This window comes from Phascolarctos cinereus, unplaced genomic scaffold, assembly GCF_003287225.1.
Source record: "Phascolarctos cinereus isolate Bilbo 61053 unplaced genomic scaffold, phaCin_HiC Scaffold_726;HRSCAF=1367, whole genome shotgun sequence".
Classification (NCBI taxonomy): domain Eukaryota; kingdom Metazoa; phylum Chordata; class Mammalia; order Diprotodontia; family Phascolarctidae; genus Phascolarctos; species Phascolarctos cinereus.
Genome location: NW_027556098.1, coordinates 221395928 through 221409756, shown reverse-complemented (window position 1 = coordinate 221409756; position 13829 = coordinate 221395928). Strand labels below are relative to the sequence as shown.

The 13829-nt window shown below is 38.7% G+C and overlaps 1 protein-coding gene across 3 annotated transcripts in view; it reads right to left on the bottom strand.

Moving 5' to 3' along the window:
• The window catches only part of STK39 (serine/threonine kinase 39), a 314192-nt gene that overhangs the window by 51097 nt on the left and 249266 nt on the right, over positions 1-13829 (bottom strand). For all 3 annotated transcript variants that reach the window (XM_020990905.2, XM_078146983.1, XM_078146982.1), the window contains exon 15: positions 8511-8563. In XM_020990905.2, coding sequence (XP_020846564.1) covers positions 8511-8563 — 53 coding nt within the window. The remainder of the gene's footprint in view (positions 1-8510; positions 8564-13829) is intronic.

Genomic DNA, 13829 nt, shown 5'->3' with positions numbered 1-13829 from the left:
GTTGTTTGGTTTGGGAGGGTGGAGAAAGAGGAAGAAGGAACAGAATGGAGCTCTGATTTAAGAGGCAGAGGGAATTGCCAATGAGGAAACACATTTTACCAAGGTATAGAAATAAATCAATCAATAAACGTTTATTAAGCACTTACAATGTATGTACCAGGCACTGTGCTAAGCCCTGGAGCAGCTATCTCTCTGCAACTTAAAGAGTCTTAGGGATTTGTTTAGGACACTGAGAAGTGAAGGGACTTATCCTGGGTGACAAAGCTAGTATGTGTCAGAAGGCAGAGTCAAACCCAGGTTTTCTGGACTGTGAAGCTGGCTCTCTATCCCTTTTGCCATACTGCCTCTCAGAGGAGACAGAAAGTTTAGATAAGAAATGATCCTTGCCTTCATGAAGTTTATACCTGCACATATAAATCAACATAATGAGTTAACACCTCTGGGCTCAGAAGGCTCCAGTTATACTCCTCAATCTAGTCTATACTGCACTGACTTATCTTCCCCTGCATCCAGTGCTCCAACTAACTACAGAGAAGAACAGCACAGCATCCAGAGATGACCTGGGAGGAGGCTGCAATGCAAGCATCTTCCCACACTCTACAGATATCAGATGGCAGGATCACAGGAGCGTTGTTGTCATCTCTGCCAAAGCAGCCCCCAACACAGCCTTGGCTGTGATTCCACTGCACGTATGCATGTGTTTGTGTAGACATGGTGGGTATTGGGGAAGGGCAGAGGAATGCTATTTTGTTATACCTGGCATCACAGAATCACCAATGGCATTCTCCACATTTTAAAACTTGTCTGCCCACCCCAACACCTCTTCCCCACCACAGCCCAATTTTCACAACAGCAGTTAAAAAAAAAAGTAGGCTCAATATGTATTTCCTCTACCTTCCACTTGCAAAACTGAGTAACTGTCACCTGTGCTTTTGTTCATTTTCTTTCTTGAAATGAATGCAGAAGGAATAGACTAGAACAAAGGTTCTTAATCTGGGGTCTGTGAATTTGTTTTGTTTTATAATACTTTGATAGCCATATTTCAATAGAATTGATTTCCTTGGCAATCCATACCCTTCACCAGTATGCCCAAAGGCTACATGATACCCCAAAAATTTAAGAACCCTTGGACTAAAACCTTGCTAGAGGAGATCTTTTTTCTTTTTTCCAAAATGGATGAGAAGTTTGGTTTATTTTCTTATAATTCCAGTAGCATGAGATGTCCTATACGAGCCAGGTTTATCAGCCTCCCCCAAAGAGGGTTTATAATTGGGAATAAATCTAAGAATAACATAGTTACCTACAAAATAGTGGAAAAGAACATAAGGCATCATGATCATGAATTTCCAGGGGGTTAAACAGAAAACAGACCTCCTAATTTTCATGTCCTCGGAAGCCTGCAGTAACTGTAGGAAATGTTTTTACTCAATTTCTGTGCTTGTCGTATATCACATTGTCTTGCACATAGTGGGTGCTCAATAAATGTTTGCTGTCTGCCTTAAAAGCACCTTGGTCCCCTACCCCACTCATCCCTGAAGTCACACAAAAGGGCTGAAAAATGAGCTATTTTAACGGAGCAAAAATGAGAGATGGTATTGGAGTGCAGCCAGGGCTACTGACATTCACAAATGGCTGTGAATATCAGCTCTGCTAAGCACTGGGCAAGGCATATTAGAAATCCTGAAAAGCAGCAGGCTGGCTGACTGCATAGGGCACTCCTCTGTGTTTCTGTATGTTTTGTGACTGTCATTCTGTGAAAATACTGTTATACTCCCATCAAATCTCAATGATCACACCTCAGTATGATAAAATGATGCTATGAAATACAAGTGAGAATAGGCTGATTCTTAGTGCACTCGTGAATTCTTGCTTAAAATTCAGGTAAAAATTATGTGTGCCAGGATATGGGCCTGCCCTAGCCTAGGGACAGGGACCACAAGACTCCAAGTGACTTGGGACTCAAAAACGGGGAAGTGACTGATCCCTAGCTGAGGAGTAGGGATGGAATGGTTCCAGTATCTACTAGCCTTTGGGGAATGTCAGCTTAGCTTAGCCAAAAGCAGCGAGCTAAAGCCAGGTTTATCTGAGAACTAAAACTATAGAGCCAGAGAGTCTGGTGGGAACAGCCATGAAATAAAAAGATCAGTAACAGCCTATTGGACTGGGCAGCAAAACCTAGAATCTAGTTTTTCATCAAAGCATAAACCAGCTGAAAGACCAGGTTTGTAGAATCTACTTCAGGAGCCGTTAGAAGAGAAGAGAATGGAATGGTGGTAGAGTGCTGTTTTTAGAGTCAGAAAGACCCTGGTTTAAATCCCAGAGCCTTAGGCATTAGCTGTGTGACCAACAGTAATCCTGAACAAGTCATTTAACCTCGCTGAAGGGCAGTTTTCTCATCTGTAAAATGGTGATTTTAGTAACATCTACCTCACAGTTACCATATAGAAAGCAACTGTATAAATGTAAGCTGTTATTATTAAGAAAGAAATGGAGCAAGATAAAAGAGCAAATGACTTCTAGGTTCAGAGCATGAAGGTGTTCAGAAAAAGTCCAAATATAAAATATGCCAAGACCTGAAAAATGGGAGACAATGGCCTTGGAGTCCAGAGAGGGAATAATCTTTTTCTTGCTGATAGTTGGGGAATTGAGAGGCGAGGTCAGATAGAAAAGGCTTAACTAAGCCTCAGTCCTAGCTGAGTGTGAGATATCCCGAAATCTCTGAATATGAGAACTATCTTAAGAAGACTCTCACCTAGACTCTATGATCTTATCCATACTCAAGGCTGAAAAAGCAGATTCTGGAGGGCTAGGAGGGCCATGTCTCACCGGCCAAACCACAGCAATGAAACTGGAACTATGCTACTATTCCAACCAAAACAGAACAGAAGAAATTTAGGCAGGAAAGAGCTAAGGAGAATAGTACACATTTTCTACGGGTGGAGAAGATCAGGGCTGAGGGAGCTCTTTGAATTTGTTAACCTTTTCATCTGTTACTTTCCCCTAACACTAAAATGTTTCCCTATAGTGCTTCATAATAAGTCTTTTTCAATCACCTATGCATGTGCTGTTACCGGATGCAAGAATTGAGGCTTATTATTTACATGCAAATAGAACCCTGAAAAGCTAGAGGCAAAAATGGCAGCTTGAAACCAGAAGGAAACATTGAGGACACAAGGTACAGGCCTCGCTGCTAGGGAAGAAATACAGAAAATGAAGTCTGCTGCACATGATATTACATAGGGGTCAGAGGGTTACAGATTTAGGGCTGGAAAGAACCTTGGAAGTGGGTGGTTTGACAAAATTTTATTTTGTATTTACGTAGGTTACTGCTTCTCACGACTAAAGTCTGAGGGAATCACTGATGTCTGTGTAAAGATACTTAAGACAGAATCACATTCCAATATAAAGAGCAATGTTTGCATTACGCTTGTCAATTTTATTTTCTTTTGGCTCAGATCTGGGATTTCATCAGTGCAGTTTAGAACTGCCACTGAGGAAACTCCCCTGGTTAAAGGAGATCAGCAACTTAAGAGTCTTGGAAGAGTTAGTTGCCTGGGGCAATGAAAGGTTAACAGATTTGCCCTGAGTCCCAGGCAGCAAGTGTCAGAGATCCCTCTTAAATCCAGGTCTTCCCGACTCCATTTACACACACTACTCACTTGCTACCTGTTATCATAAATACAGACATGAAAATAGGTAAATTATTCTCCTGCTCCCTGCAGAAAATATCTGAAATGTCAGTAGACGCTACCAATAATCTGCAATATTATTATTGGAGGATAGGCACATTGTGTCTCCTTTGCTAACTGGCCAATTACAGCACTGCCCGGTGAATGCAGCGTGATAACAGAAGGCCTTCAATACTGTCTGGCAACTGTGAGCAGAGAACTTTGATGAAAAAAGGGCAACCAATGTTGCCAAAGCAAGCACAACTGGTGCAGAAACAGGAATCCATTTCTTTGTTGCCAGTGAAATTACAATTGATTTTTACTGCAATGTTCATTTTTAACCCTTCAGATAAACATATCACTGAAGTCCTTAGTTGGTATTGTTTCAACATTAATCTTCTGCCACAAGGTTCTTTATCCATATTGCCTAGTCAATATCTTTATTTCAAATTTTGTAGAAAATTGTTAAGTCCCCTGGCATCATTAAGTAACTACTTTCAACTTGAGACATCAATTGTAATAGCAATTACAGAGGTTAATATTTGTCCCCAGAGATAAGAATGAGAACTTTTGCTTAACTCTATTAAGTGAGTAAGAATTAAAGCTCTAACCAAAATAATACTGGTTGTTGTAAAATTATGAGAAATGTTGGCAGTTTATTAAGTTACACTTGGAGGCAAATGGAGAACCAAAGGGGCAAATGGTACAGTAACAGAAAAAGTAGAACTACTTATTTCTTGCCTTTGCATCTGTTCCATTTCCTCTCCTTCAGTATCAGTAGAGGACCACCTTTACTGAAATGACAAGGCCAAGTCACATGAAGTCTTTTGCTTCTTCTGAACCTCACTGTCAACACTTTATCTTCTCTGTTTTTTCTCTCATTTCAGAGACAGACCTCCTCTGAGTTTCACCTGAAAGCTCAACCCCATTCTCTCTCATCTATTTCATTATGTAAGTCTACCAAATATACCCCCCTCTTGTCTATTGCCTCTCTCTCTCTCCACACACACACACACACACACACACACACACACACACAGGCACACACATCCTTCCCTTGACTCTGCTACCTGATGAAGCCATTCACTTATCTCTCTCTCCTCTCCTTTACTGCTAACCTCCCAGAAAGTTTAGTCTACACTCACCGAGTCCACTTCAACAACCATTCACTCACTTCTGAACACCTTGCCAAGTTGGTAGTCCTTACCCACCACTACTGACACAGCTCTTCTCTCCAACTTTGGTCATTGTTAAATCAAATAGCTCCTTTATCTCCCCTGCCCTCATTCTCCTAGACATCTGGCATTCTCTTCAGAGGTGGGGAACCTTCAGCCTAGAGGCCACATGTGGCCTTCTAGGTCCTTGGGCGCGGCCTTTTGAGTCCAAGTTTTACGAACAAATCTTTTTATTAAGGGGATTTGTTCTGTGAAGTTTGGATTCAGTTAAGGGGCTACACTTGAGGACCCAGATGGCCAAATGTGGCCAGGAGGCAACAGATTCCCCACCCCTGTCCTAGATATTCTCCTTTTCCCTCTTGTGACCCTCTGCCTTCACTGGGCTTCTATGACACTGCATCCTCGTTCTCCTCCTACCTGGTTAACGTTCCTAGTCTGTATCCTTACCCAGCTTCCCTTCTCCTCCTGCACTTAAATGTGGGTCTCTCCCTCCTCTCCCCAACAAAGTTTTTAAGCTCTGGTGCTCTTCTCTCCTCTCTATACTTTTTCCCAGGGTAATCTCAACCACTCCTATGGTTTCAATTATTACCTCTATTAAGTTGTTCCCAAGTCTCTATCCAACACCCTTAACCTCTCCCCAGAATTTCAATTCCTTGCTTCTACCTCCCTGTGTTTGGTTATCTTTGCTTGGATTTTCTGCTGGCATTTCAAACTCATTATGTTCAAAACTTACTTCATCTTCCCCCCAAGACCCACCCTTCTTTCCAATTTCATTATTTCTCCTGACAGGAACAACATCTTTCCCCATCAAAAAGCTTTACAACTTTGGTATCCTCTTTGGCTGTTCCTTCTCTCCCCATCTAATCAGCTGTCAAGGCCTATCAATTACTCCACAACAATAGTTCTTGCAGTCTTCTATGTTCCATTCCTAGTGCAAATATCCAAATCCTATCCCCTATCAACTCTCTCATAATCCTCTCTGGTCTCATTCCTGTTTCTAATCTATCATTTTACCAAACCATCTTTCACACAGCTATACAAGTAACTGACCTGATGTAAATACAAGTAACAGTCCTAAGCTGATCATGTCACTTGTATTTTCAAAAACCTTCATTGGACTCCACAGGCTCCTCCTCCTGGCCTCTACAACCTACCTTTCTGGCCTTATTAGATACTACTAGTTCTCTTCATATTCTCTAGATTCAAGTTTAACATTCAAGTTGGTCTTCTATTCTCATCTTGCCCTCTCCTAAATTTTGTCTTTGTTGAAACTGTCACCCATGCATGAAATTAAATTCTTCCCTCACTGCCAACTCCTACTCTCTCTGTTTTAGACTTTTGTTTCCTCCAAGGCCCAACTCAAGTTCCTCCTCCCTCATGAAGTTTTCCACAACTGCCAGAGCAGAAAGTAGTCTTATCATCCTCAAATTTCTTTTAGTAATTTGTCCTAAGGGCTCTCTTTTGTACTTAACATTGGTTTTTGCACATCTGTTAAAAGTCCCTCCATCTCTACCCTTCCCCCAACCCCCCTCCATTAGATTATAAACTACTTGAGAGCAGAGTATGTGTCATATTTATCTTGCTATCTTCAGTGCTTAGCAAAGTACCCTGCAAAGGGGAGGTGATCAATATCTTCTGAAATGAGCCAAATTAACTTTAGATCCAAGAGTAGAGATTTAAAAAGTTAATGGAAATCAAAAGCTGTGAGGAAATATAAGAGTTCTTGGCTGCCCTCAATGAATTTAAGTCACTAGGCCTGGAAGAACTATATCACAGGGTAATAAAATAAAACTTGCGGATGTAGAAGACCAGCATTTAATACAGGCAGTGTGTGAAAAAATTACAGAGAAGAAAGTGCCACAGGATTGGAGACAGGCAAATATACCAATTTTCTAAAAAAAAAAAAAAAGAGGAAGAAGGAGAATTCTTCAAATTATAGGTCAGTAAACTTGACTTCAATTCCCAGAAGAATTTTAGAACACACTATTAAAAGAATAGTTTATGAGCACTTAGAAGGGGAAGAGGTAAATATTAGAAGCCAGCAAGGATCATGTCAGATTAAATTCATTTCCTTTTTCAACAAAATAACTAGACCGGTAAATCAAAGTAATATCAGAGGCATAGTATACTTGGATTTTATCAACGTATTTGAAAGATTCAATCAGGACACCCTTGGAGACAAGAAGTGGACTCAATAGAGACAGTGGAGTTAGATAGATTTGGACCGTACTGAATGATTAAAGAATGGTGACCAAGGTCGACCCAAGACTGCAGTCTCTAAGGAATGTCTCAAGGACAGATGCTTATTTTAATTGGTTCAATGATTTTATCAGTTACTTGGATGGTGACATAGTTTTCAACTCTATATAGAGGCATGAAGTTGTGAAGTCAAACACACTGGAAAACAGAATTAGTATACAGAAAGATCTCAACAGGCTAGACCAATGGGCCAAATCTAAGAAAGCTCCTGGCACTGTGGCTTAGTGAAAAGGGCACTGGAATTGCAAAGTCAGAAGGTATTAGTTTAATTTGTTACTTTTCCACTGAGTACTCATATGACCTTGGTCAAGTCACTCTCTCAATCTCTCTAAGTTGCCTCATCTTTAGAATGAATGCACTGCAGGGATCGAGGAATGTCCAAACAAACTGTCTTGCATGGCTATAAGGGGATACATAATTCTCTTTCCACAGTACAATCCTGCCTCTCTAACTAGGAATGGTTAGTAAGAAGAACAGAAGACTTAGGACAGCATATTTGCCTCCAAGTATATCAAAGGCTACCATGAACGGAAAAAGTAATTACTTTTGTTTTACTTGACTCTAACATAAGAATGGATAACAGCTACAAAGAGAGGGAGTTCAGCTTGATTTAGGGGAAAAATTTCAAACAATAAGAGCTGATCAAGACTGGAGTGATGTCTAGGGAAGTAGAAAGGTTTCTATCAGTGAGGCTAGCTAGCCATGTCTTAACAATGTTTAGGAGGAGGCACCCACTGAAGTGTGGACCAGACTAGATGACCTCTGAGGTATCTTTAGATTCTGGGATTCCCTAAACATTGACTGATATGCATTACTTTATTTAGCCACTCAAAATATTTTTATTTTGCAAAGCAACTGGGACAGCTTGGACAGTACTCAAAATTTGCCTAGAATATGAAAATTCTATTCAGCTTAAAGACAGACATTAGGCATACCCATATTTACTAACATCTAAAGCAAATAAAACATTTTCCCATCAATTTCTTACAATACAGACTTCCACAAACACACAACAGTGAAGGTAAAATCAAAGTAAGTCACATTTCTCAGTAGAGTAGTTGTCTGTTGCTAGGTTCTTATTAGGTTTTCTGTATAATTCTCATTAGGTCCATCCTGCTTTCTTTTAAGCTCTACTCCAACATTATCAATGCCTATTTCCAGGGGTGAGCTAATATATACAGTCTCATATATTTTATTATATATGTTCACATACACAGTATACAGTATAGCACTGAGCCACTGAGACTCAAGTGGGCAAAAGGATTTTGGTTTGGAATTACTATAGTAATACAAAATTCCTTTACTGGGGAGAAAAAACTTTGAAACAGTAATTTATTAACCCCAAACCAGTAATCAATTTCTGAAATGCGCTTCTGGGCAATAAAAGAATAATTTCAATAAAACCTACCTCTTCCTGGAGTAAACTCAAATCGTATGTCATTAAGTTCCTTTCTGGAGTTCCTGAAATACATTACACACAACACATTAAAATCTAATGAAGCGATGCTTAATCAAACTAAATGTATTCCAATTTTTATACAAGTTGATGTTAATATGCAAACAGCATTTTATAGTTTGATGCTACAGTATTCCCTATACTCAAAGACATATATATTAAGACATAAATAAAGGAAAGGACTTAAGGAATTGAACAGCATTTGCCTAATAGTAGTACTCACCTCACAAAACTAATCGTAATATTTATATTTCAAAAATTTGCGCCATGTTGGTAACATCAAATCAAACTCAATAACTGAAATTCTTAACATCTTATTATATTGCCCTGTTTTATATACATTTATCCCAATCAATCAAATGCTATTTGCTTCTTTAATTCTGTCCACAATTTCCAAGGCGTAGCCTACTTTTGTCAATTCACATATGAGCAAGCAACAAAAACGTGCAGGAGTGTGTTTAAATACTAGGATAGGGCTTTGGACTCATGATTTCACTGGCACAGGAAATTCCCAGATGAGGAAACTCCCTCTACTAATGTAGGCTGGCACTTTGTCTCTAAAATATAGTCCTAGAAAGCTGCTTCCATTTAAATAACACCACATATTAAAGCAGTGCTTTACTGTTTACTTTGGCTTTCACCTTTATCATCTCATTTTAGCTTCAGGATAACCTTTACAGACAAAGATGGCTGAATTCTGGAATAGTTGAATCTAAAATCAATATCTCGGTAAATGGCAACTGGTGGAATTAGAACCTGAGCCTTCTAAATCCAAAGCTCTTTATACCATACCAAAGTCCTAACATTACAATCATACAAAGGAGAAAAAAAATTAAGATATTAATTATGTTGCTAAAGAAAACATTGCAACAGAGAGGCCCCTGAAGAAGCCCTATGATGAGCTATTACCTACTGAAAATTCTAAAGTTCATGTAATCCAATATTAAGGGGCCATATCAGCTAATGAGCTTACAGTCTTCTGCTTTTATGGGGAGAGAGGGAAATCTGTAATTTCACTAAGAAAGGACATTCCTGATAAGGAAATTGTCTCTACCAATAAAAAATAGCTCCTGCTTTGCAACTTATGGTCTAGGGCACTGAGAGGTTATGGGACTTGCTAGGATCACACAGACAATTTTCATGAAGATTAAATAAGGAGGGGTTGAATAGTAAATACCCATTTAAAATTTACGAAAAGTTGAAGAAATGGAACAATAACACTGAATATATGAAGAGTTTTTCCACTTATGTTATTGTTAAGTAGTGAAGGCATGAATATGTATGTACACACACACAAACACATACAGGATTTGGAAAAATCTTTCTTTTTGACTATATGCTATTATAGGGCACACCAATATGAGGCACATTGAATGAATGCAACAAAGAACTAATAAAAAAAAAGCGCAATTTGAAAAATTGGAATGGAAAAGGTAGACCAAACAGTAATTACTAAAAGAAGAAAATATGTTAGACTAAATCACTGAACTGTTAAATCATCTGCCCAAAACCTACATGGAAGGAATATCTGAATATTGCTGTACTGGAATCACCCTGACTTTCCTTTTACTACAGTTAAGCTCTACATTGGTGCTGTATCCTGTTGTCAAGTTGATGCTGCATTCTCAGGTTATGCCAGAGCAGTGCAAACTCAAGCAAGACCTATCAAGCTGGAAGGGTTTCTGGGTGGCCATGCCCATAGGCTACTATCCAAAAACCAGCCTGAGGTAAGAGAGGCCCATTTTTGGCCATAGAAACTCATGAAAACAATTGTGATTTGTGTTGGTGAACAAAGTACCTAAACCCACAAAAACAAAACTTGAAGAAACAAACAAAAACACATTTAAGTATGTTTCACTTACTATGTGAAAAAAAAAATTAAGTACCCTTTAGGATATGAAATTCTCTACTCTAGAGTTTCCCAAACTAGGTTCATGGGCGTATAGCTTTAGGATTGGAAGGGACCCGTTTTCAAATGCCCTCAATTTTATAGTTCAAGAAACAAGCCCAGAGAGATTATACAACTACAAATCACTTTTAAGACTGAAATATAAAAACACTGGAGTACAAAAAAGAGGCATGAAAGATAGACTTGCAGGATGACAGAGGACAGGCAAAATTTTGGAGTGAAGTAGGTGAACTTAAGGGCAATTCATTTTCACATGAAGATTTTTTGTTGCTTTAGTCGTGTTCGACTCTTTGTGAAGCTGCAGACCACACTTTTCATGGGATTTTACTGGCAAATATAATTTTTTTGCCATTTCCTACTCTAGTGGATAAAGGCAAGCAGAGGTTAAGTGACTTGTACAGGTTTACACAGCTACTGAGTGTCTGAGGCCAGATTTTAACTCAGGTTTTTCTGACTCCAGACACAGCACTGCAGAGCTACCTAGCTGCCTCTTTATATGAACATAATTCCCTATTTAATATTTTAGAGGGGAAAACATCTCTAGCATCAACATTTTCTGATGTAATTTCTATTCACACTTACAAGACCTAGACACTGCTATTTAACTTAGCTACTGCTCATGTTACTAAGGCTGCTTATTCCTTATGAATCCAAACCCAAAATATTCTCTTCCTTTGAAAAGATCACAATGATGGATTGTTAGCAGTAGACTTGTCCCATCAAGATGAAATATAGTTGGAGAACTGCCTAATTGGATCTGACTACTGAAGGTCATTCTTTTATAAAGAATTAATCTCTTCAATCTCATCCTTAACACCTTTAATTGAAAGTACATTTACTTTAATTGATATGGCACAGGATACTCTTGATTTCAAGGAAACTGAAGATTTGCATGATTTAAGGCCTGAAATTACGTTAATGAAATTTTATGAAGGTAGCCTTAAAGAAAAAATAGCCAAATTTCTAAACACAGGCTTTCTTAAAGGTAAATAAAGCCTTTAGGGGAAATCAGCTTGCTCCTATTACCAAAATGCCACAAAATCCCAAGTGACAGTAGTTAACTCACTGCATATATGTCAATAAAGAAGACACCTCTTTCTGTTATGGAAACACAGAGCCCTTCTGCCAACAGGTAGAATGGCAAAGGTGCTACATTTGGGGTCAGAGGACCTACATGCAAATTTAAAGCAAGTTACTTAACCTCTCTGGTGCTCTGTTTGTTTACTCTTTGATGAACTCTAATCTAAGGTCTTTTGCAACCCGGACTACTCCTGTGAAGAAAGATTTCTCTGCTCTGATCCACTGGCCTGGAATGTGAAAGAAATTAAGCTGGGCCTAAAGAAATGACGTCGCAACAGCTTTTCACAAAAAAAGCAAGTACCATCCATAGCACTGGGACTGAATAATAGGATGCCATGGTTCTGTGACAACAAACAGAACACTGAGATATCCCTGCTAAGTGTGGGAAAAGGCTGATGACAGTCAGTACTGTAGAGTGGACAGAGCTCTGGACTTCAGAGTCAGGAAGATCTCGCTTCAAAAGTCCTTTAGACTCTTATACTTGTAAGACCCCAAGCAAGTCATTGACCAGGTTCCTCATCTAGAGGATGAGAGTGTGGACTAGATAGCTCCCAAAGTCCTTCCCAGCTTTAAATCATTGATCTCATGAAAATTTCTAATTAAGTTTTCAGGTTGTAGGAATTTCCTTTAAAAAAAATCATACACCAAGGATTCAAGAAAATTCATTCATACAATACTTTCTACAATGCTTTATGCTAAGACTTTTTTTAAATTCAATAAGATTCAGTAAATTTTCCTCAAAAGTAACCAGTTGATGAACTAAATTCACTATTTAACTCAGGAATATGTAATGACAGGTAAAAGAAAAAAAATTAAGTACCCCTTTATGCTTTTTTGCATTTTATTCAGAAAAAATAAAAAATTTATAATACCTACAAAATATCTAATTCTCATAGAAAGACAACATAAAAAGTCCTAGGGCAAAAAAATCCTTAAAACACTACCATTTGCAACTTGGTGCACCTATCTGAGCTTAAGGCTAGAGAAGAAGCCAAAAATGGAAAAAAAAAATCCCTATTCTGGCCTCCATCTATGGAATGTGAATCACCAGCTAGAGCCAGCCAAACCTCTCTTTAGACTTGATAGTTACTCCTTGCCAGTCACACCTTTGACCCCACCCTTGCAGAGAGCTTTTCCTGCTTATGCATGGAGCAGGGAGAGGAGAATAAAGAGACGACAGGGAAAAGGAAGGAAAACCTTACAGACAAGTTTCAGTGACCTGGGACATTTATTTAAAATTACTAATAAATCAAAGGCCAATAGTTACCTGCATACAATAAACACACTGAAAACATACAGGCATGTTCTGAGGATTCAGGTGGGTGTTAGTTCTAGGTCTGTCACTAATTACTACCACAACTTTTCTGGGTTTCTGGGATTCAAAAAAAATATACAACCATTCCATGAAATAAGATGGAGCTTCTACATTTCTAACACAGAAAAACTAGGAAGATGTCACATGAATAGGAATAGGAATAATGTGATGTGATTTCTAACACAAAAAAAGGGACTCTTCAGGGCTTGTTCTTCTTCAGAAGGCAAGTGCTATGAGAAAATAGAGGAAATATAATAAATCACAAAATCTCAGCAATGGAAGGGGCCTCAAAGACATTAGTTCAATGTTATCATTTTCTAGAAGAGAAAACTGACTTCTATAGAAGTGCAGTTGTAAGTAGTGGAAGAACAGGAAGCAGAACCCAGGTTTTCTGAATTCTAAATTTAAAAAATTTAGAATCTGATATTTGGGAAAGGCCAGAAACTTGAGTAGAAATCTCTTTTAATAAATATCATCAATAAGAAAGTTGAGTCATCCAGCCTCTATTTAAAGACCTCAGGTGATGGGAAACTATCTACCAAAGCAGTATGTTACCCTTCTGGACAAGTCAGATTGTTAAGAGTTGCTATAATTTCTCCTTCCCACTCCCTTTTATATTGAGGCAAAAATTACCTCTATGCAATTTTCACCCACTGTCCCATGTTCTACCTTTTGGAGCCAAACAAATCTCACTTTTACAGGATGAATTTAGTCAAAGTTAAGATAACGATCTTATTCCTCGTCTTTTTAGTTATTTTTTTAAAAATATTTATTTAGTTTTAGTTTTCAACCTTCATTTCCACTAGATTTTGAGTTCCAAATTTTCTCCCCATGTTGCCCCACCCCAAGACAGCATACATTCTGAATATCCTGTCCCCTAATCTGCCCTCCCTTCCATCACCGCCCCCTTCTCTTACCCACTTCCCCTTCTATTTTCCTGTAGGGCAGGATAGATTTCTATATCCCA